The 25782-nt window shown below is 43.7% G+C and overlaps 1 protein-coding gene across 7 annotated transcripts in view; it reads right to left on the bottom strand.

Annotated features, from left to right (window-relative positions):
- LOC139582648 (frizzled-3-like) overlaps window positions 1–25419 on the bottom strand; it is a 69070-nt gene extending 43651 nt beyond the window's left edge. The window contains exons 1-3 of one of the 7 annotated variants that reach the window (XM_071412835.1): window positions 25314–25418; window positions 23356–23679; window positions 22500–23026 (exon numbers count right to left, since the gene is read on the bottom strand). In XM_071412835.1, coding sequence (XP_071268936.1) covers window positions 22500–22799 — 300 coding nt within the window. In that variant the 5' untranslated portion in view covers window positions 22800–23026; window positions 23356–23679; window positions 25314–25418. The other 6 variants (XM_071412832.1, XM_071412831.1, XM_071412838.1 and 3 more) reach the window with 6 other exon arrangements.
- Between the last annotated feature and the right edge of the window lie 363 nt (window positions 25420–25782).

Here is a 25782-nt window from a genome sequence, read left to right as displayed (position 1 = left end):
TATATTTTGTGATATGAATACCAAGTATGTCTACTTCACCATCAGCCCATTTTATAGGTAAACTGCAGGGTAATATAAAAGCTGTATTTTTTAAAGATCCAATATGTAATATTGTACACTTATCATAATTAGGTTTTAGTCCAGAGAGTACAGAAAAGTTATCTAGATCGTCAATGAGACATTGCAGGGATCTAGCTTTCGGACTTAATATAAAACTTGAGTCACCGGCATACATGGACAACTTTGCTTTTAAGCCTTTGATTTCTAATCCTCTAATGTTGTTATTGGATCTGATTTTAATAGCTAGCATTTCGATGGCCATAACGAATAGATATGGTGACACAGGACACCCTTGTTTAACTCCTCTTGACAATTCAAAACTCTCTGAGAAGTAGCCGTTATTTACTACTTTACAACTGGGGTTGCAAAACATTATTTTTACCCATTTTATAAGAGAATCACCGAAATTGAAAAAATCCAGGCATTTATAAATAAAATCCAGTCTTACTTCATCAAATGCCTTTTCAAAATCCGCTATAAATACTAGGCCTGGCTTCTTAGATGATTCATGATGTTGTATTATTTCTAGTAGTTTATTATCTCCAATGTATCACCCATGTAAAAAACCTGTCTGATCAGGATGAACAATACCTGGTAAAACCCTTTTAATTTTGAGTGCTATGCATTTCGCTAGCATTTTTGCATCACAACACTGAAGTGTAAGGGGCCTCCAGTTTTTTAGATAGACTGGGTCTTTATATTTGCCATCTGGGTCTTGTTTTAATAATAGAGAAATCAGACCTTCCTGCGGAGTACCTGACAGACTACCATTTCTATAGGAGTAGTTAAAACAATCTAACAATGGAGCTTTTAGTATATCAAAAAAGGCTTGATATACCTCTACCGGTATGCCATCAAGCCCTGGGGTTTTTTCAGATTGAAAGGATTTAATAGCCTCAAAAAGTTATTCCTCTGTAATTTGGCTTTCGCACTGATCTTTCTTCACATTTGTTAATTTTCAATTTTTCTATTATTTGGAAAGAATTCCTTACCATAATCTTCATTCAGTGGGAGAGGATGGGACGGAAAAGAGAACATCTGCCTAAAATAATTAGCTTCCTCTTTTAAAATATCATTCGGAGAATCATAGATGACTGTCTTCAGTAACGAGTTTCTGCAAATTATTTTTGTTAGCGTTCCTGTATTGGAGATTCAGGAAGAATTTTGTGCATTTTTCTCCATATTCCATCCAGTTTGCTTTATTTTTTATAATAGATTACATTAGATCGTTCTTGAATAAGTTCCTCAAGTTCTTTTTGTTTTTCCTCTAACTTATTTCGTATCTCTGTAGTATCGTTTTTATTGCTATCTACCTGTACTATTAGTTAATGGATTTCCCTTGTTAGTCTTGTCTCTTTACCCAGAAACTGCTTTTTATTATTATTGATGAATATTGAATTGAATGACCTCTGAAGGTACATTTTGTCACGATCGTGTGGAGGAGAGACGGACCAAAACGCAGCATTTGGAAAATAAGCCATCTTCTTTATTTATAACGACGAAGATGAAAACGAAACACTTACACAAACTATACAAAACAACAAACGATCGTGAAGCTAAATAACGTAGTGCACACACACAGGCTACAAACGTTCAACATAGACAATTACCCACAAAATACCTAAAGCCTATGGCTACCTTAAATATGGCTCCCAATCAGAGACAACAATAACCAGCTGTCTCTGAGAACCAAATCAGGCAACCATAGACTTTTCTAAACACCTACACTCAACCATAGACATAACTAGACACATACACTCAACACAAACCCATACACTAAACCCAACACCCCCTTTACCATATAAACACCCAAAACACAAACATACCCCATGTCACACCCTGACCTAACTAAAATAATAAAGAAAACAAAGAATACTAAGGCCAGGGCGTGACATAACCCCCCCCTTAAGGTGCGAACTCCGGGCGCACCAGCACATAGTCTAGGGGAGGGTCTGGGTGGGCGTCCGTCCACGGCGGCGGCTCCGGCACTGGTCGTGGTCCCCACCCCACCATAGTCACTACCCGCTTTCCTAAACCCACTGGAATAAGGGGCAGCACCGGACTAAGGGGCAGTACCGGACTAAGGTGCAGCACCAGGATAAGGGACAGCACCAGGATAAGGGGCAGCACCAGGATAAGGGACAGCACCAGGATAAGGGGCAGCACCAGGATAAGGGGCAGTACCAGGATAAGGGGCAGTACCAGGATAAGGGGCAGCACCGGACTAAATGGCGGATCCTGGCTGGACGGCTCTGGCGGATCCTGGCTGGACGGCTCTGGCGGATCCTGGCTAGCTGACGGATCTGGCGGATCCTGGCTAGCTGACGGATCTGGCGGATCCTGGCTAGCTGACGGATCTGGCTGCTCATGTCTGGCTGACGGATCTGGCTGCTCATGGCTGGCTGACGGATCTGGCTGCTCATGGCTGGCTGACGGATCTGGCTGCTCATGGCTGGCTGACGGATCTGGCTGCTCATGGCTGGCTGACGGATCTGGCTGCTCATGGCTGGCTGACGGATCTGGCTGCTCATGGCTGGCTGACGGATCTGGCTGCTCATGGCTGGCTGACGGATCTGGCTGCTCATGGCTGGCTGACGGATCTGGCTGCTCATGGCTGGCTGACGGATCTGGCAGATCCTGTCTGGTTGGCGGCCCTGGCAGATCCTGTCTGGTTGGCGGCCCTGGCAGATCCTGTCTGGTTGGCGGCTCTGGCAGATCCTGTCTGGTTGGCGGCTCTGGCAGATCCTGTCTGGTTGGCGGCTCTGGCAGATCCTGTCTGGTTGGCGGCTCTGGCAGATCCTGTCTGGTTGGCGGCTCTGGCAGATCCTGTCTGGTTGGCGGCTCTGGCAGATCCTGTCTGGTTGGCGGCTCTGGCAGATCCTGTCTGGTTGGCGGCTTTGGCAGATCCTGTCTGACGATCGGCTCTAGCGGCTCCTGACTGACAATCGGCTCTGACGGCTCGGGACAGACGGGCGGCTCTAATGGCACTGGGCAGACGGATGGCTCAGATGGCGCTGGGGAGACGGATGGCTCAGATGGCGCTGGGGAGACGGATGGCTCAGATGGCGCTGGGGAGACGGATGGCTCAGATGGCGCTGGAGAGACGGATGGCTCAGATGGCGCTGGAGAGACGGATGGCTCAGATGGCGCTGGAGAGACGGATGGCTCTGGCCGGCTGAGGCGCACTGTAGGCCTGGTGCGTGGTGCCGGAACTGGTGGTACCGGGCTGGGGACACGCATCTCAGGGCTAGTGCAGGGAGCAGGAACAGGGCATACTGGACCCTGGAAACGCACATTAGGCCTAGTGCGTGGTGCCGGAACTGGTGGTACCGGGCTGGGGACACGCATCTCAGGGCTAGTGCGGGGAGCAGCAACAGGACGCACAGGACTCTGGGGACACACAGGAGGCTTGGTGCGTGGTGTAGGCACTGGTGGTAATGGGCTGGAGACACGCACCATTGGACGAGTGCGTGGAGGAGGAACAGGGCTCTGGAGACACACTGGAAGCCTGGTGCGTGGTGTTGGCACTGGTGGAACAGGACTGGGGCGGGAAGGTGGCGCCGGAAATACCGGACCGTGCAGGCGTACTGGCTCCCTTGAGCACCGAGCCTGCCCAACCTTACCTGGTTGAATGCTCCCCGTCGCCCGACCAGTGCGGGGAGGTGGAATAACCCGCACCGGGCTATGTAGGCGAACCGGGGACACCATGCGTAAGGCTGGTGCCATGTAAGCCGGCCCGAGGAGATGTACTGGTGGCCAGATAGGTAGAGCCGGCTTCATGGCACTTGGCTCAATGCTCAATCTAGCCCTACCATTGCGGGGAGGTGGAATAACCCGCACTGGGCTATGCACACGTACAGGAGACACCGTGCGCTCTACTGCGTAACACGGTGTCTGCCCGTACTCCCGCTCTCCACGGTTAGCCTGGGAAGTGGGCGCAGGTCTCCTACCTGCCCTCGGCCCACTACCTCCTAGCCCCCCCCCCCAATAAATTTTTGGGTAGTACTCACGGGCTTCCAGCCTTGCCTCCGTGCTGCCTCCTCATATCGCCGCCTCTCTGCTTTCGCTGCCTCCAGCTCAGCTTTGGGACGGCGATATTCTCCAGGTTGAGCCCAAGGTCCCTTTCCATCCAATTCGTCCTCCCATCTCCAGAAATCCTGTGTAGGTGGGTCCTGTTGCCGTTTCACACGCTGCTTGGTCCTTTGGTGGGTAATTCTGTCACGATCGTGTGGAGGAGAGACGGACCAAAACGCAGCATTTGGAAAATAAGCCATCTTCTTTATTTATAACGACGAAGATGAAAACGAAACACTTACACAAACTATACAAAACAACAAACGATCGTGAAGCTAAATAACGTAGTGCACACACACAGGCTACAAACGTTCAACATAGACAATTACCCACAAAATACCTAAAGCCTATGGCTACCTTAAATATGGCTCCCAATCAGAGACAACAATAACCAGCTGTCTCTGATTGAGAACCAAATCAGGCAACCATAGACTTTTCTAAACACCTACACTCAACCATAGACATAACTAGACACATACACTCAACACAAACCCATACACTAAACCCAACACCCCCTTTACCATATAAACACCCAAAACACAAACATACCCCATGTCACACCCTGACCTAACTAAAATAATAAAGAAAACAAAGAATACTAAGGCCAGGGCGTGACACATTTAAAGGTATCCCAAACAATAAGGGGATTTGCTGAACCTATATTATACTGGAAAAATTCTGTTATAAATTATTTTGTCTTAGTTAAAAATAAGTGGTCCTCCAGTAAACTTTGAGAAAAATGTCCAATATCCCCATCCACGTGGAAAATCTATAAGAGTTATGTGAATGCCAATTAGATGATGATCCGATCGCATTCTGTCTCCTATTAAAACTTTTTTAACCTTTGATGCAAGAGAGAAAGAGACAAGAAAGTAGTCAAGACGACTAGCTTGATTAAGTCTCCTCCATGTATATCTCACTAGGTCGGGGTTTTTTAGTCTCCAAAAATCCACTATTTCTAATGTGTCCATAATATTTGTGATTTCCTTAAGGGCACGGTGATGATAGTTTGTAGAGTGATTACCTTTACGGTCCATTGAGGTACTTAACACTGTGTTATAGTCTCCTACCATAATGATTTGATCATTTGTTGCTTGTAAGTTCAATAAATTGGCATACATTTTTTTCAAAGAAGTATGGATCATCCTGATTTGAACCATATAGATTAATGAGCCAAATCTCTTTTTCATCCACTTTCATATTCAAAAAGATCCATCTTCCTTGCGATTCATTCCTGACTATTTGCACATTCAGATAAAATGTTTTGTTAATTAATATCATCACACCTTTTGAGTTCCTTTGTCCATGACAGAAAATTATTTCACCACCCCATTCCTTTTTCCACGTAACTTCATCTAAGGATGTAGAGTGAGTTTCCTGTAAACAGTATATGTTGTATTCCTTTTCTTTTAGCCATGTAAAACCTGATCTTTTTTATAATCTGCTAAACCGTTACAATTACAACTGGCTATACTTATTTCACCCCTTACCATAACTACATCCTATTCTCAGTCTAAATTGACTATAATTAGTGCTTGTAAAGTTACTGCCATCAGAGGTATTATGACGGTCAAAATTAGAGATTTCAAATGTCTGATATTTAGAATTCAAGTAAAAGGTTCTAGCAATATTTGTTTATTTCCTTGCCTGTGAGCCAATGCCACAGATGTTAAAAAATTGAGACAAGACATTGTGTGTAGTAAATCTGAGTAGGTTGATGTGTATGATATTGGATGTGATTTAGTGAGAGTGTGTACGATGCCTGTATAAGAGTAAGACTATAATGTGTGATGTCCAAAGAAATAATAACTTCGCCAATTTGCATGGTTGAGTGTCTGTGTGTAACATGTATAGCCTTAATATTCATGATGATAATTGTAATCCATTTCGTATCACCATCATAGTTGCATCATAATTACCTTTAACATCATTGAAAAACACATCCCAGCGTTTCCATAGCAATTGACGTTTCACATGATCATGAAAGAGACCTTGCATTACTCTAGAGACAGCTTCACTACAGTACAAATGTATTCCGTACAATATGTTATTATTCCCCAATGCCCCTATTCTGATATCTTCCCCTTGCTTGTTGTAAACATGTAAACTTGTAGACAAATACATAAAAAGATAGACAAACAAGAAACATATTAAATTATAAAACAGTTCTCGACAATAGAGAGGGGGTGAGAGAAGAGAAGAGAGAAAGAGAGAGTGAGAGAAGAGAGCGAGATCAGGTGTGTGTGTGTGTATAAGTCCGAATGTGTAAGCGAGCATGTAACGGGAAACTGTTGAGCGTGAAAAACCTAGCAACGTTGCAGTTCTTGACACAGACCGGTGCGCCTTGCACCTACTACCATACCCCATTCAAAGGCACTTGCATCTTTTGTCTTCACCCTCTGAGTGACACACAAACACAATCCATGACTCAACTGTCTCAAGGCTTAAAAATCCTTCTTTAACCTGTCTCCTCCCCTGATCTACACTGATTGATGTGGATTTAACAAATCAAATCAAATCAAATTTTATTAGTCACATACACATGGTTAGCAGATGTTAATGCGAGTGTAGCGAAATGCTTGTGCTTCTAGTTCCGACAATGCAGTAATAACCAACAAGTAATCTAACCTAACAATTCCACAACTACTACCTTATACACACACAAGTGTAAAGGGATAAAGAATATGTACATAAAGATATATGAATGAGTGGTGGTGCAGAACGGCATAGGCAAGATGCAGTAGATGGTATAGAGTACGGTATATACATATGAGATGAGTACTGTAGGGTATGTAAACATAAAGTGGCATAGTTTAAAGTGGCTAGTGGTACATGTATTACATAAAGATGGCAAGATGCAGTAGATGATATAGAGTACAGTATATACATATGAGATGTATACAAGTGACATAAATAGGGGATCATACCTTTCACCTAAATTCACCTGGTCAGTCTGTCATGGAAAGAGCAGGTGTTCTTAATGTTTGTACACTCAGTGTACAATCATACACACAGAGAAACTCACACACACTGTATGTCAAACACACTGTGCATCCACCACAGAACATGTTAAACACACAACCCCTCAGCCTTAAAGAGACACACACAGACAGCAGAACAGTCTCCTAAAGCAGAGTGATATTCATGTGCAGCCAAAAGAAGAGCTCAAACAGACAGGAACATCTTGTCGGACATAGTTTGGAGATAACAAAAAAAAAAAAAAACCTACCCCCATCCTCATGATACTCCTCCCCCCTTTCTCCCTACGCCTGGCACAATAAGACAGAGGGAGGAGTAGGACAAGCTTGGTAACCCCCGCCCCCCCCTTCATCAGACTCCAGGCACAGGGAGAGGCTCTGGAGAGTCCTTTGTGTTTGGAGGATGACCAAGCTGTTACACACACACACACACACACACACACACACACACACACACACACACACACACACACACACACACACACACACACACACACACACACACACACACACACACACACACACACACACACACACACACACACACACACACACACTTCCCTCTCTGCCAACATGCATTCTGGGAGAGAACGGTAGCTAGGCAGCAGCTGTGGGGTATGGCTTTACTATGCAAATCCCCAGGGGGAGTGAAGAAAGGGCCCCCACCAGCCCTTTCTGGCTGGGGGACAAGGGGGACAAGACAGGTGAGCTAAATGGAATTTCATTAAAAGAGCCAGAGGGAATACTAGTGGTGGGTATTGGAACAGAACAGAACATGATTGAACAGAACAGAACAGGCCAGAACAGAACAGGCCAGAACATGCCAGAACAGAACATGCCAGAACAGAACAGGATAAGATAGAACAGAACAGGTAGGATCAGAATAGGATAGAACAGGCCAGAACAGAACAGGCCAGAACAGAACAGAACAGAACAGGCCAGAACATACCAGAACAGAACAGGCCAGAACATACCAGAACAGAACATGCCAGAACAGAACAGGATAGGATAGAACAGAACAGGTAGGATCAGAATAGGATAGAACAGGCCAGAATAGAACAGGCCAGAACAGAACAGGATAGAACAGAAGAGGCCAGAACATACCAGAACAGAACATGCCAGAACAGGATAGGATAGAACAGAACAGGTAGGATCAGAATAGGATAGAACAGGGCAGAACAGAACAGAACAGGCCAGAAGGGAACAGGATAGAACAGAAAAGGCCAGAACATACCAGAACAGAACATACCAGAACAGAACAGGCCAGAACAGGATATAACAGAACAGGTTGGATCAGAATAGGATAGAACAGGATAGAACAGAACAGGATAGAACAGAACAGAACCAGATAGAACAGGCCAGAACAGAACAGAATAGGCAAGATTAGAATAGGATAGAACAGAACAGGCCAGATCAGAACAGGATAGAACAGAACAAAACAGGCAAAAACAGGCCAGAACAGGTCAGAACAGAACAGGATAGAACAGAACAGGCTTTGTTTTCAGTGGATATCTTAAATGTATAAGGACAAGGGGTGTATAAGAGACTGTGGGTCATGATTGTGTCATGACATGGCCCTTTCTGGGTATAGATTGTGGCATCCCCCCTCTCTCTCTCTCCTACACCAGGTTTTGTTATCTCGGGTCGTAAATTCCTGGAGGAGATTCTCTCTCCCTGGTCATGCAGAAAGAGACACAGAGAGAACAAAGGATTTCACATGGCAAACTTTTTAAGGGAGGGTATGATGAGTGTGTTTCATTTGGTGACCTCAGAGAGGACAGGAAACATACATACAGTAACTATACAGTGGGGCAAAAAAGTATTTAGTCAGACACCAATTGTGCAAGTTCTCCCACTTAAAAAGATGAGAGAGGCCTGTAATTTTCATCATAGGTACACTTCAAGGTACACTTCCTATTCCAACTAAACTACTGAAAGAGCTGCTTCATGTGCTTGGCCCTCCTATGTTGAACATAATAAACGGCTCTCTATCCACCGGATGTGTACCAAACTCACTAAAAGTGGCAGTAATAAAGCCTCTCTTGAAAAAGCCAAACCTTGACCCAGAAAATATAAAAAACTATCGGCCTATATCGAATCTTCCATTCCTCTCAAAAATTTTAGAAAATGCTGTTGCGCAGCAACTCACTGAAGACAAACAATGTATACGAAATGCTTCAGTCTGGTTTTAGACCCCATCATAGCACTGAGACTGCACTTGTGAAGGTGGTAAATGACCTTTTAATGGCGTCAGACCGAGGCTCTGCATCTGTCCTCGTGCTACTAGACCTTAGTGCTGCCTTTGATACCATCGATCACCACATTCTTTTGGAGAGACTGGAAACCCAAATTGGTCTACACGGACAAGTTCTGGCCTGGTTTAGATCTTATCTGTCAGAAAGATATCAGTTTGTCTCTGTGAATGGTTTGTCCTCTGACAAATCAACTGTACATTTCGGTGTTCCTCAAGGTTCCGTTTTAGGACCACTATTGTTTTCACTATATATTTTACCTCTTGGGGATGTCATTCGAAAACATAATGTTAACTTTCACTGCTATGCGGATGACACACAGCTGTACATTTCAATGAAACATGGTGAAGCCCCAAAATTGCCCTCGCTAGAAGCCTGTGTTTCAGACATAAGGAAGTGGATGGCTGAAAACTTTCTACTTTTAAACTCGGACAAAACAGAGATGCTTGTTCTAGGTCCCAAGAAACAAAGAGATATTCTGTTAAATCTGACAATTAATCTTGATGGTTGTAAAGTCGTCTCAAATAAAACTGTGAAGGACCTCGGCATTACTCCCTGATCTCTGATCTCTCTTTTGACGAACATATCAAGACTGTTTCAAGGACAGCTTTTTTCCATCTACGTAACATTGCAAAAATCAGAAATTTTCTGTCCAAAAATGATGCAGAACAATTTATCCATGCTTTTGTTACTTCTAGGTCAGACTACTGCAATGCTCTACTTTCCGGCTACCCGGATAAAGCACTAAATAAACTTCAGTTAGTGCTAAATACGGCTGCTAGAATCCTGACTAGAACCAAGAAATGTGATCATAGTACTCCAGTGCTAGCTTCCCTACACTGGCTTCCTGTTAAGGCAAGGGCTGATTTCAAAGTTTTACTGTTAACCTATAAAGCGTTACATGGGCTTGCTCCTACCTATCTTTCTGATTTGGTCCTGCCGTACATACCTACACCTACACTACGGTCACAAGACGCAGGCCTCCTAATTGTCCCTAGAATTTCTAAGCAAACAGCTGGAGGCAGGGCTTTCTCCTATAGATCTCCATTTTTATGGAATAGTCTGCCTACCCATGTGAGAGACGCAGACTCGGTCTCAACCTTTAAGTCTTTACTGAAGACTTATCTCTTCAGTAGGTCATATGATTGAGTGTAGTCTGGCCCAGGAGTGTGAAGGTGAACGGAAAGGCTCTGGAGCAACGAACCGCCCTTGCTGTCTCTGCCTGGCCGGTTCCCCTCTCTCCACTGGGATTCTCTGCCTCTAACCCTATTACAGGGGCTGAGTCACTGGCTTACTGGTGCTCTTTCATGCCGTCCCTAGGAGGGGTGCGTCACTTGAGTGGGTTGAGTTACTGACGTGATCTTCCTGTCTGGGTTGGCGCCCCCCCTTGGTTTGTGCTGTGGTGGAGATCTTTGTGGGCTATACTCGGCCTTGTCTCAGGATGGTAAGTTGGTGGTTGAAGATATCCCTCTAGTGGTGTGGGGGGTGTGCTTTGGCAAAGTGGGTGGGGTTATATCCTTCCTGTTTGGCCCTGTCCGGGGGTATCATCGGATGGGGCCACAGTGTCTCCTGACCCCTCCTGTCTCAGCCTCCAGTATTTATGCTGCAATAGTTTGTGTCGGGGGGCCCCTCCTGTCTTATCCGGTGTCCTGTGTGAATTTAAGTATGCTCTCTCTAATTCTCTCCTTCTCTCTTTCTTTCTCTCTCTCAGAGGACCTGAGCCCTAGGACCATGCGTCAGGACTACCGGGCATGATGACTCCTTGCTGTCCCCAGTCCACCTGGCCTTGCTGCTGTTCCAGTTTCAACTGTTCTGCCTGCGGCTATGGAACCCTGACCTGTCCACCGGACGTGCTACCTGTCCCAGACCTGCTGTTTTCAACTCTCTAGAGACCGCAGGAGCGGTAGAGATACTCTTAATGATCGGCTATGAAAAGCCAACTGACATTTACTCCTGATTATTATTTGACCATGCTGGTCATTTATGAACATTTGAACATCTTGGCCATGTGCTGTTATAATCTCCACCCGGCACAGCCAGAAGAGGACTGGCCACCCCTCATAGCCTGGTTCCTCTCTAGGTTTCGTCCTAGGTTTTGGCCTTTCTAGGGAGTTTTTCCTAGCCGCCGTGCTTCTACACCTGCATTGCTTGCTGTTTGGGGTTTTAGGCTGGGTTTCTGTACAGCACTTCGAGATATTAGCTGATGTACGAAGGGCTATATAAAATAAACTTGATTTGATTTGATTCAACTATGATAGACAAAACGAGAAAAAAAAATCCAGAAAATCACATTGTAGGATTTTTAATGAATTTATTTGCAAATTATGGTGGAAAATAAGTATTTGGTCAATAACAAAAGTTTATCTCAATACTTTGTTATATACCCTTTGTTGGCAATGACAGAGGTCAAATGTTTTCTGTAAGTCTTCACAAGGTTTTCACACACTGTTGCTGGTATTTTGGCCCATTCCTCCATGCAGATCTCCTCTAGAGCAGTGATGTTTTGGCGCTGTTGCAACACGGACTTTCAACTCCCTCCAAAGATGTTCTATGGGGTTGAGATCTGGAGACTGGCTAGACCACTCCAGGATCTTGAAATGCTTCTTACGAAGCCACTCCTTCGTTGCCCGGGCGGTGTGTTTGGGATCATTGTCATGCTGAAAGACCCAGCCACGTTTCATCTTCAATGCCCTTGCTGATGGAAGGAGGTTTTCACTCAAAATCTCACGATACATTCATTCTTTCCTTTACACGGATCAGTCGTCCTGGTCCCTTTGCAGAAAAACAGCCCCAAAGCATGATGTTTCCACCTCCATGCTTCACAGTAGGTATGGTGTTCTTTGGATGCAACTCAGCATTCTTTGTCCTCCAAACACGACGAGTTGAGTTTTTACCAAAAAGTTATATTTTGGTTTCATCTGACCATATGACATTCTCCCAATCTTCTTCTGGATCATCCAAATGCTCTCTAGAAAACTTCAGACGGGCCTGGACATGTACTGGCTTAAGCAGGGGGACACGTCTGGCACTGCAGGATTTGAGTCCCTGGCGGCGTAGTGTGTTACTGATGGTAGGCTTTGTTACTTTGGTCCCAGCTCTCTGCAGGTCATTCACTAGGTCCCCCCGTGTGGTTCTGGGATTTTCGCTCACCGTTCTTGTGATCATTTTGACCCCACGGGGTGAGATCTTGCGTGGAGCCCCAAATCGAGGGAGATTATCAGTGGTCTTGTATGTCTTCCATTTCCTAATAATTGCTCCCACAGTTGATTTCTTCAAACCAAGCTGCTTACCTATTGCAGATTCAGTCTTCCCAGCCTGGTGCAGGTCTACAATTTTGTTTCTGGTGTCCTTTGACAGCTCTTTGGTCTTGGCCATAGTGGAGTTTGGAGTGTGACTGTTTGAGGTTGTGGACAGGTGTCTTTTATACTGATAACAAGTTCAAACAGGTGCCATTAATACAGGTAACGAGTGGAGGACAGAGGAGCCTCTTAAAGAAGAAGTTACAGGTCTGTGAGAGCCAGAAATCTTGCTTGTTTGTAGGTGACCAAATACTTATTTTCCACCATAATTTGCAAATAATTGCATTAAAAATCCTACAATGTGATTTTCTGGATTTTCTTTTCTCATTTTGTCTGTCATAGTTGAAGTGTACCTATGATGAAAATTACAGGCCTCTCTCATCTTTTTAAGTGGGAGAACTTGCACAATTGGTGGCTGACTAAATACTTTTTTGCCCCACTGTATCTCTGAATATATTAATTTCTCAATTATGGGGTTTGCATCTACTTCTTGTATAAAATGAGTAAAGATTAAACTATTCGTGAAATGATGTAATATGATGTTAAACCTTTAATGTGAAAGAATTGTATTCCCTTTAAAGTTTAACTAAGTCATTGGCCCGCCCCCGTGAGCACAGACATGATCTGGTGTCATAGACCCGCCTTTTCTATTGTTACGAATAAAACGCCTTCCTGAGGAAATCCTCTTCAGACTAAGCAAACCCACAGCATGAGCTGTGATTGCGAATAGTGATTGTATTTCTAACCATACCACGTGGAGCATGGGCTACACGGCTGGAAATGGTTCCACTCTGAAACTATCGATCCCTTTATTAACCTTTATTAATTTAACCTATAACCTTTATTAACTTAACCTATATTAACATAACCTTTATAAACTTCACTTCTATTAACTTTACCTTTATTAACTTAACCTATAACCTTTATTCATTTAAACTATAACATTTATTAACTTAACCTATATTAACATAATCTTTATTAATTTAACCTATAACATTTATTAACTTCACCATTATTAACTTCACCATTATTAACTTCACCTTTATTAACTTCACCTTTATTAACTTCACCTTTATTAACTTCACCTTTATTAACTTCACCATTATTAACTTCACCTATAATCTTTATTAACTTCACCTATAACCTTTATTAACTGCACCTATATTAACATCACCTATATTAGCTTCACATATATTAACTTAACCTAGAACCTTTATTAACTTAACCTATAACCTTTATTAACTTAACCTATATTAACATAACCTTTATAAACTTCACCTATATTAACTTAACCTATAACCTTTATAAACTTCACCTTTATTAATTTAACCTATAACCTTTATTAACTTAACCTATATTAACATAACCTTTATAAACTTCACCTATATTAACTTTACCTATATTAACTTAACCTATAACCTTTATTAACTTCACCTATATTAACTTAACCTATAATAACATAACCTATGTTAACATAACATATATTAACATACATTTTATTAACTTAACCTATAACCTTTATTAACATAACCTATATTAACAGACACGCACGCACGCACGCACGCACGCACGCACGCACGCACGCACGCACGCACGCACACTTCCTATGACTAAGATAGGAGGCACATCCACCAGTCATTCATCATCACCATAGCTTAGCCTACATACTGTATTACACCAATCATTCATCATGATGTATAAATGAGGCTCCAGTAGACAGGATCTCATTTCTGTTCAGTCTGGGCTGCCTCCCAGACGCATGGCTGTATTTAAAGGGATTAGGATGGCTGTTAGGCTTGCCGATTCCCACACAAAGCAACCACATCACATTTACATCCAGACAGCTTTTGTAAATGCCTTGTACATATCAAATGCAATATTTCTGCTTTCAGATTTTCTATCCACCATAACATAAAGGTGGTGACGTTGATGTGTCATTTTATTATGGTTTAGTGACTGTTGGAACGTGAGGCACAGACAGACATCTGAGATGACTGACATCATCTGGACAAAATAATGAATGAATTCAACCCTCACATACAGTTTTTGAGTGTAGAAATGCCGTTGTTTTGTGTGCTTCACAGCAAGTCGCACTCGCCTGGAAAAAAATATGTTACTGCATTCAATTGGAATATCAAATGCCATGCGTCCTCATCACCAGGGAAAGGACATTATTTTGTGTAGGCTTGATCACTTTCTACGTATCTGTACTAGTCTGGTTTATTCTGTTGTTTCTGCATCTTTCAGTAGACTGGTTCACGTACACACCTGTCAACAACATATCCATCAACCTGTCAACAACATATCCATCAACCTGTCAAATCAATCATGAACTGATCCATCAACCTGTCAGATCAATCATGAACTGATACAGACAGACAGACAGGACAGACAGGACAGACAGACAGACAGACAGGACAGAAAGAGACAGACAGAGACAGGACAGACAGACATCAGAGACAGGACAGAGGCAGGACAGGACAGACAGACAGACCAGACAGACAGGTCATACAGAGACAGGACAGATAGAGACATACATACATACAGCCAAGACAGACAGACAGGACAGACAGGACAGAAATAGACAGGACAGACAGAGACAGACAGGACAAACAGACATGACAAACAGACAGGACATACAGATACAGAACAGACAGGACATACAGATACAGGACAGACAGGACACACACAGACAGAGACAGGACACAGACAGAGACAGGACACAGACAGACAGACAGGACACACACAGACAGACAGACAGACAGACAGACAGACAGACAGACAGACAGACAGACAGACAGACAGACAGACAGACAGACAGACAGACAGACAGACAGACAGACAGACAGACAGGACAGACAGACAGACAGGACAGACAGACATGACAGACAGGACATACAGAGACAGGACAGACAGGACAAACAGACAGGACAGACAGATACAGGACAGACAGACAGGACAGAGACAGGCAGGACATACACAGACAGGACAGACAGACATGACAGACAGGACAGAGACAGGACATACAGAGACAGGACAAACAGACAGGACAGACAGACATGACAGAGACAGGACAGAGACAGGGCAGACAGACAGACAGGACAAATAGAGACAGACAGGATAGACAGACAGACAGGACAGACCGAGACAGGACAGACAGACAGGACAGACAGGACAGAGATAGACAGACAGACAGAACAGACAGACAGAACATACAGAGACAGGACAGATGAGGACAGACAGGATAGACAGACAGACAAGACAGACAGACATGACAGACAGACAGGACATACAGATACAGGACAGACAGGACAGACAGGACAGACATGACAGAGACAGGACAGAGACAGGACATACACAGACAGACAGACAGACAGGACACACACAGACATGACAGACAGGACAGAGACAGGACAGACAGAGACAGGACAGACAGACAGGACAGACAGATACAGGACAGACAGATATGACAGAGACAGGACAGACAGGACAGACAGACAGGACATAGAGAGACAGACAGACAGACAGACAGACAGACAGACAGACAGACAGGACAGATAGAGACAGACAGGATAGACAGACAGACAGGACAGACCGAGACAGGACAGACAGACAGGACAGACAAAGACAGGACAGAGATAGACAGACAGAACAGACAGACAGAACATACAGAGACAGGACAGATAGAGACAGACAGGATAGACAGACAGACAGGACAGACAGAGACAGGACAGACAGGACAGAGACTTCCTCTTCTCTCCCCCTCTCTCTCTCCCTCTTCCTCCTCTCCTCTCTCTCTTGCTCCCTCTTCCTCCTCTCTCCCCTTCTCCTCTCTTTCCCTCCCTCTTCCTCCTCTCTCTCTCTCTCTCTCTCTCTCCCTCTCCCTCCCTCTTCCTCCTCTCTCTCTCCCTCCCTCTTCTTCTCCCTCCCTATTCCTCCTCTCTCTCTCTCCCTCTCCCTCTTCCTCCTTCTCTGCTCCTTCCTTCCTTTCCCCGTCTCTGCTCAATTCTCTACATTTACTACCCTAACTGCCATGGCAACGGCTGATGCACCAACGGATGGAGGGACTAGTTTAAGGATGGGCCATGGTGTGTTCAGCAGAGGTCAGAGGGCGGCGAGCGGGGACCACCTCCTGAAAGCCACAGAAAGCCTGCTCCTTTGTTAAAAACACAATTGGGACCTGTTTCCTAGGCAACCATGCAGTGTATCTCGAAAGGGGGAAGGGGAGGGAGTGAAAGACAAAAGACTGAGAATACGGAAGAGGAGAGAGAGAGAGACAGGCCACCTCCTCCTTCAGATAGCCAGCCCTGTCATTTACATAACTGTTAAAAAACACACACAAGTTGTTGTTTAGCCAGAGTGAGATAGATAGATAGATGAAGAAAGAGAGAGAGAGAGAGAGAGAGAGAGAGAGAGAGAGAGAGAGAGAGAGAGAGAGAGAGAGAGAGAGAGAGAGAGAGAGAGAGAGAGAGAAAAAACACACACAAGTTGTTGTTTAGCCAGAGTGAGATAGATAGATAGATAGATGAAGAGAGAGAGAGAGAGAGAGAGAGAGAGAGAGAGAGAGAGAGAGAGAGAGAGAGAGAGAGAGAGAGAGAGAGAGAGAGAGAGAGAGAGAGAGAGATGTATGACCATATTAGAGAGACATATTTCCCTCAGATTACACAGATCCACAAAGAATTCGAAAACAAATCCAATTTTGATAAACTCCCATATCTACTGGGTGAAATTCCACAGTGTGCCATCACAGCAGCAAGATTTGTGACCTGTTGCCACAAGAAAAGGGCAACCAGTGAAGAACAAACACCATTGTAAATACAACCCATATTTATGCTTATTTATTTTAACTTGTGTGCTTTAACCATTTGTACATTGTTACAACACTGTATATATATAATATGACATTTGTAATGTCTTTTTTGTTTTGAAACTTCTGTATGTGTAATGTTTACTGTTAATTTGTATTGTTTATTTCACTTTTGTATATTATCTACCTCACTTGCTTTGGCAATGTTAACACATGTTTCCCATGCCAATAAAGCCCCTTGAATTGAATTTAATTTAATTTAATTGAGAGAGAGTGAGATAGATAGATAGATAAAGAGAGAGTGAGATAGATAGATATATATAGATAGATAGATAGATAGATAGATAGATAGATAGATAGATAGATAGATAGATAGATAGATAGATAGATAGATAGATAGATAGATAGATAGATAGAGTCAATCAGATTGAGCTGAGTTTATCAAACCATGACATGGAACAAATATTCCGTTATCTGCACACTGTGCATGTCTGTCTGACAGTCATCAGAGACCATAGTCAGCCTTTTACATGGATTCACAGCAAATGGGTGGAGTATCTCTTTTATATGTGACCGTAAACCTTATCTGTAGAGGATACAAATGTATGTCAAATAAGAGCATAAGGGTATTAAATGGGAATGAAAAAAAATCATAATTATATTCAATATTTTTTTCAATATTTTTTGTTCATTATTGCTACATGACCGTTTCATAAATACAGAAAGTATTATAGTATTCAGTCTCGCCAATACAAGCCAAACAGAAAACTAGAATCAGCCACCCTCCACCCCTATGGCCCCCATACTAGATGCTTATACCACCATTACCAGATTTCTGGCACACTCTAAAACTGCTGGGTGGTTTGGATGTCCCTACTGCTGGGTGGTTTGAATGTCCCTACTGCTGGGTGGTTTGAATGCCCCTACTGCTGGGTGGTTTGAATGTCCCTACTGCTGGGTGGTTTGGATGTCCCTACTGCTGGGTGGTTTGAATGTCCCTACTGCTGGGTGGTTTGGATGTCCCTACTGCTGGGTGGTTTGGATGTCCCTACTGCTGGGTGGTTTGAATGTCCCTACTGCTGGGTGGTTTGGATGTCCCTACTGCTGGGTGGTTTGAATGTCCCTACTGCTGGGTGGTTTGGATGTCCCTACTGCTGGGTGGTTTGGATGTCCCTACTGCTGGGTGGTTTGAATGTCCCTACTGCTGGGTGGTTTGGATGTCCCTACTGCTGGGAGGTTTGGATGTCCCTACTGCTGGGTGGTTTGAATGTCCCTACTGCTGGGTGGTTTGGATGTCCCTACTGCTGGGTGGTTTGGATGTCCCTACTGCTGGGTGGTTTGGATGTCCCTACTGCTGGGTGGTTTGGATGTCCCTACTGCTGGGTGGTTTGGATGTCCCTACTGCTGGGTGGTTTGAATGTCCCTACTGCTGGGTGGTTTGGATGTCCCTACTGCTGGGAGGTTTGGATGTCCCTACTGCTGGGTGGTTTGGATGTCCTAACTGCTGGGTTTCCCAGCTTTAATGAGGCTTACACAAGTGTATGAGTTGGGGCCTAGTGGTTAGAGAGGTGGGCCAGTAACCAAAAGGTTGCTGGATCGAATCCCCGAGCTGACAAGGTAAAAATCTGTCTTTCTGCCCCTGAGCAAGGCAGTTCACCCACTGTTCCCCGGGCGACGTGGATGTCGATTAAGGCAGCCCCCCGCACCTCTCTGATTCAGAGGGGTTGGGTTAAATGCGGAAGACACATCTCAGCTGAATGCATTCAGTTGAACAACTGACTAGGTCTCCCCCTTTCCTCAAGAGCCTATGTATATCCCAATGTTGGGATAGTTACCACTTTGTTACAATATGTAAATAATGATAATAATTTTATATTAAAATATGTAACGTGCAAAAATAATCAAGGAAAATGTAAATTTGCAGTGGAGAAACTTAACATTATGAACTCTGACATGTTGCCCATAAAAAGTGATCTGAAAGCCACGGCCCTAATAGAACATGCCTCCAGGAAATAACCTCTAAAAAGACCCAGCTGCTGCTTCAGCCCCGCATGAATAAAAACACAACGGATGGTTAAATGAACCTATGTTTGGGTAATCCAAACAACCCAACATGTTGGGTTATTGACGCATGTGTTCTGGCCAATATTTACCCAGCGCTGGGTTACCGAATAACCCAAATTAGGTTGTTTTTCACCCAACATTTTTTAGAATGCATGTTTACATCCCTATGTAATCTATCTCCTTTCTCTGTTCTACCCATGCCAGTCAGATCTACGACCGACAGACAGACAGACCAGACCAGACCAGACCAGACCAGACCAGACAGATAAGATAGACCAGACAGACCAGACCAGACAGACCAGACCAGACAGACCAGACCAGACAGACCAGACAGACCAGACCAGACAGACCAGACCAGACCAGACCAGACCAGACAGTTTATTTTGAGAGATACTTTTTGGTCCAAAATGGTCAGCTACCGAAGAGCCAAAAACCAAAAGGCAAAATGAAAGACACTATATTTGAGGATGGTTTATGAGGGTTGGGGGCTGTAGACACTGAGTGTTCTCCTCCAGAGACAAGTGCTAGTCAGTGATGGTACTAATGTCCCAGCCATGAAGGTTTTTAAAGAAATACCACTTCAGATGGGTTTCTCTCCAGACAGGGATGAAAGGAAGCCATTTGTTCTCATCCAAGTCACAATTTCTCCATGCTATAAGCCATTAAATAAATTAAGAATGAATCATCATTATCATGGCTATTGAGTGGATCTAATTCCCTTTCAAATCAGCCGTCAATCCTCATTTGGCTTTTCTCTTCCTAAAGGCTCTGGTGTTCTCCCATCAACCAGTCGGCCATGCCGAAGCTAGTAGACAACATGGTGTGTTCATCATCTACTGGGATTCATGTGTTTTCCAAACATCAAACTAGCTTTTGAATGTGCTAACAGAGACATGCTTGTGTGAAAACATGTCTAATCAAACTGAACAGTTGTGTCTAATCGAAAGCCTCTAGTGTACATTCAAACAAAACAAGTGTGAAAACCATGGGCTGAAAGACAACAGTGAAGATTCACTCACCTGGCTTGTAATATAGTAGTTAGAAAAGTTGGTTGGTTCATAGGGAACTAGGGCCGTTTTTAGCATAAATTTATGCTAGTCATAAATTTATGCTAGGTTATGAATCACAACCGAATTAACCCCTCTAACCGAGGTTGGGATCTCAGGAATATTTTGGGAATGCTACATGGAATGACATCATGGGAATGTGGTGGGATATTTAAAAGACATAAGCTGGGTTAATTCTGAGAAGATGTGATGTAGTGTGATGCCTCGATCTCCCGAGGCTAAGGCACATTTAGAGCAGAGGTTAGTTATATAAGCTCTACATCCCTCTCTCTCTCTCTTTCTCACTCTCTCTCTCTCTCTTTCACCCTCCCTCTCTCTCTCTCTGTCTCTCCCCCTCCCTCCCTCCCCTCTCTCTCTCTCTGTCTCTCCCCCATCCCTCCCCCTCTCTCTCTCTCTTACTCTCTCATTCTTGGGTTGGGGGGCATGGGGAATTGGGTGGATGGATCAAGTGGACAGATGGATGTATCAGTTGGATGGATGGATCAGATCGATGGATGTATGGGTGGATAGATGGATCAGATGGATAGATTGATGGATGGGGGGGATGTATGGATGGATCAGATGGGGAATGTATGGATGGATGGATGGATGATGGATGGATCAGATGGGGAATGGATGGATGGATAGATCAGATAGATGGATGGATGGATGGATCAGATGGATGGATGGATCAGATGGATGGATGGTTGGATCAGATGGGAGAATGGATGGATGGATGGATGGATGGATGTATGGATCAGATGGATGGATGATGGATGGGGGGATAGCAAGGCAAGGAAGCAAACCTGCAAAGTACTGGATAGATTAAATATGCATACCACTAGGATCAGATGAACCTAAAAGGCAATGCATCTGCTCTCTGATTGAGTTCATATGCCAACAATCAACAATCAAGCCAGTTACATAAAATGGGGTTCATAGTCTTTAAAGCAGATATGACTTGAAATCTTCTCTAGTTGCTGTTGGCCTGTCTGTCACAACAGAAACAGTAGGTTGCTGTTGGCCTGTCTGCCACAACAGAAACAGTAGGTTGCTGTTGGCCTGTCTGCCACAACAGAAACAGCAGGTTGCTGTTGGCCTGTCTGCCACAACAGAAACAACAGGTTGCTGTTGGCCTGTCTGCCACAACAGAAACAGCAGGTTGCTGTTGGCCTGTCTGCCACAACAGAAACAGTAGGTTGCTGTTGGCCTGTCTGCCACAACAGAAACAGTAGGTTGCTGTTGGCCTGTCTGCCACAACAGAAACAGTAGGTTGCTGTTGGCCTGTCTGCCACAACAGAAACAGTAGGTTGCTGTTGGCCTGTCTGCCACAACAGAAACAGCAGGTTGCTGTTGGCCTGTCTGCCACAACAGAAACAGCAGGATTCTGAGAGGAACCATTTAAAGCTGCAGCAAACTACTAGACCAGCACACAATTCACTTCACAGCCTCACTTAATAGTTGAGGGTTTTAAAAATGGTCTCAAAGGAAAGGTTAAAAGTTAATTTATCCCATAATGTTTTGGTAATACGATCTCAGTCCCCTGGGTTAGAGGAGTCGACTGAACGTAGGCTACTGCTTTGACATTATCAACAATGATTACCAGTTACCCATGGCAGCACTGTCTGCTACTGTTACCATGTCCATGGGGCAGACAGACAGACCACTGAGTCTGGCACAGATAAGGACAGTACAGTTACAGTCTCTTCAGCCAGACACACAGTACTCCTCAAGCACTTGACTAAACCCAGCAGCAATAATCTTACTATCCCAACTAAATGCCTGAAATGAGAGAGAGAGAGAGAAGAGAGAGAAAGAAAGAGAGAGAGAGAAGAGAGAGAGAGAGAGAGAGAGAGAGAGAGAGAGAGAGAGAGAGAGAGAGAGAAGAAAGAGAAGAGAGAGAGAGAGTCAGTGTTTACCTCCATGGAGAGCGCGGCGGTCTGCTGGTCGTAGTGGTTGAGGTGGTTGGGCATGAAGGTGGAGTTATAGTTCAGCCCCTGACATAGACGCAGGGTGATAGGTTCACAGGTGAACATGCTGTGGCTCCCAGCTGCAGACTCCATGGGGATGGCCTCCACCACCACCGCTGGAGCCATCAGCATGGACACACACAGCACCCACAGCAGCTCCATGGTCCCCGCAGGCTGCTGCACGGACAGGGTTAGGGTTAGGGAAGAACCCAGGCTGCGGACAGGGACAGGCTGAATCATCAGCCTCATTCACAAAGCAGTAGGTCGGTGACGGAGAGCAAAGGGTTGGGATACAGGTAAGTGGCGATCAGGGGAGAGACTGGTCCTGTTCCTGGTCTCAGAGTGTACCAGTCTGTGTGTGTAAAAAGATGGCTGCCATGGCTGAGGCTGACTGTCTCCATCACCCTCTTGAATCATAGGATCTTCATCACCTGAGCATGAGGCCTGGCTTTGGGTTGTCTGACCACAGGAGTCCCCTTCTCACCACATACACAGGTTATAAACAATGATTTAGGTCAGAGAGTGGATCCCTGCAATAGGTGTAGATGTCAAGGGATCTGAGGCAAAAATAGACAGAAACAATGAAGTACATTGTAGCCTGAATAATACCTGATTCCAAATGTCAATAGCTGCACTCGATCTGAATAAAATTTGTTATACATCTTTGCACAATATTTTAAGAGGCTCTTTACAAAAAATTATCCATTATTGTCCTTTAATGACAATTAGAATATGGTATGTGGATATGGAATACATTCATTAGTGTATTCCTAATTATTGTATTAGTGTATTAACAGTAGGCTACCATAATAGTCAGTGCTTTACTTGGGCTGGAGCTGTCCGGAGCGCCATACCAGCACTTCACTGTTTTTCACAGCACTTCACAGTTACCAGCTCCTCTATAAAACAAAGTAGACTATCGCCGGCCCAGATTTACAGACTGAGGCAAAAAAGATTGATCAAAGCAGAATGAAGGCGGGATCTGCATTAAATAGCAATGGAGAGTGGGCATTCATTTCCTGATTATGCTTTGTTCAAGGTTATTTGCCGCTAATCTGTGAATCTGTTTGCCAACCTGAATGCGCATGATCCGCTGTTCCAAACTTTCAAATGAGGGGTTTGTAAGGTCCTGAAAAGATCATGGAAATGTGTTTAAAATATTTTTGTTAATGAAATTCATGAAGGCATACAATTTTAATATTATCAATCATTTAAAAATCTACATATCAGCCATTATCGAAATGACCCTTTAGTGATTGTGTGCGTGCGCGCCAGTGTGAGTGGGCCGTTGCCCGAGGAGAGAGAGCGCGACATTTCAGCAGCAGGTATAAAATAATGACAGACAACTAGATAGCCAATTCAAAACATAACTTGTAGCAGTTATAACGCTAGTTAACCATAGCTAACTAAGCATTAATGTGGTTGTCGCCTTTCCACTGGCACTAAATAAATCTGCACCATTGGAAAGCTATGATTCACCTCTATTAAACAGTAGCCATGTAATTACGAAAACGTACAAAATATTCTAAGAATAAACTAATTGACAAATGCTATGCATAGATCTCCCCTGAAACATGAATATTTTAACCTTATATATAAACATGTCTAGTTAGATAACTTGCTTTGAAGTAGCCTACTTTATCCATTTGATCCCTGATTCATTGAATGAGGGAATTATTTTATAAAGAAAAAAGTATTTGGTTCTAATGTTGAAATATTTTATATCAAGGGTGTCAACCATCCTCCAGGATAGCTCATGTGTGTGCAGCCCAAACATCAACAGCTCAACAGGACCTCACATGCTTGCGGAGGACCTTGATAAGCAGACGTGGGTGTTTCAGGGCTGGATCAAAAGACAAAGCTACATGGGATTAGACACAGCAGCCTTCCAGTGTTAATAATGCTTACGTTTTCGTGTAGGCTATAATGACAGTCATGAAAATTTGGTTAAAAGTAATGGAAAATGTGTATGAACCGTTAACAGTGAATGATCAGAGGTCTCTATCATCATTTAATTTGTGAACTTCAGTGAACATTGTCTAATGGACCGACATAGAAAAAGACAGCAGCACTTATTTCATCCCAAAACAAGCACTTATAATAACACAGTTATAGCACAGAAAAGTGCCTTATATCTTGTCCCTGTAAATATGCACACACCCTGTAGGAAGATAATTATTCCCAAAAGCTCTTTTCCACAGCATTCTTTACTACCTCTACCATCCCATTATTACGAAAGAACAGCCAACTGATCATGCACTTTCAAATATGACACGTAAGATGACCAAAATGTTGAGACAATATGTGATATGAAAAAAATGTATATACCGGTAGTGTAGTCAAATGACCGTGCTAATAGCATTTACTCACGCCTTCGGCTGGCTTTTCGTGCATAACATGCTTAGAACAATGTTACAAAACTACCGGTAGACACAACAGTGATGACATAAAAGTGTAGTAGTTTGTTTTTGTCACAGCCAGCTGGCCACTCCACCGACCACGGGTAATGACCAAACCAGTGTTATCCATTCCGACAAATAAAATGTCATGAAGCAGAACAAAAGATGACGGTTGAGCTTCTTCATCTCAACTGATGTTTAATGTATGAAGGCTAGTCTACATAAACTGAATCACTACAGGCGTATCCCGATGGTAAATTGTTACTACCATCCCGCCAGCGGTATTGGCAATAGGCTACATGTGTTTGCAATAAACATACAATATTTAGGCGAGTGACAGAAAATATAATCAAATAAGATTTACCTTTCTGTCGGCTGTTTTTTTTCTACGTGTAGGGGTTTTCGCCGCTCCCGGAGCCCGTAACAATGAGTGAATAGCCCACTCTCCTCCTCTCCTATCGGTTTATGAATGCGATAATGTTATCGAAGAGCGAGAGCGCGCATTAAACGCGAACGCGCCAAATGAAACCAATGCCTTTTCTATCTTGCAGTAGTTGTGTGTAGCCCTATGAATATGTTCTAATATTTACCCTACTGAAAACAAAATACAATTTCAGTTTTGAAATTACAAAATTACTTTTTGAATTAGTTTTACACATTTGTGTGACCCACTGAAGGCCTATACCTGGAATAAAATAACAACTATGTGGATAACATATTTCTCTCTTTTTAACGTTTTTATTTTATTCCAGGAAGAGGCCTTTAGTGGGGCACACACACGTGTAAATAATATAAGATATTACTTCATATTGCAACACGAAGCACATGCATGC

Source organism: Salvelinus alpinus, chromosome 8, assembly GCF_045679555.1.
Source record: "Salvelinus alpinus chromosome 8, SLU_Salpinus.1, whole genome shotgun sequence".
Lineage (NCBI taxonomy): Eukaryota > Metazoa > Chordata > Actinopteri > Salmoniformes > Salmonidae > Salvelinus > Salvelinus alpinus.
This window is presented reverse-complemented; position numbering and strand designations above follow the sequence as displayed.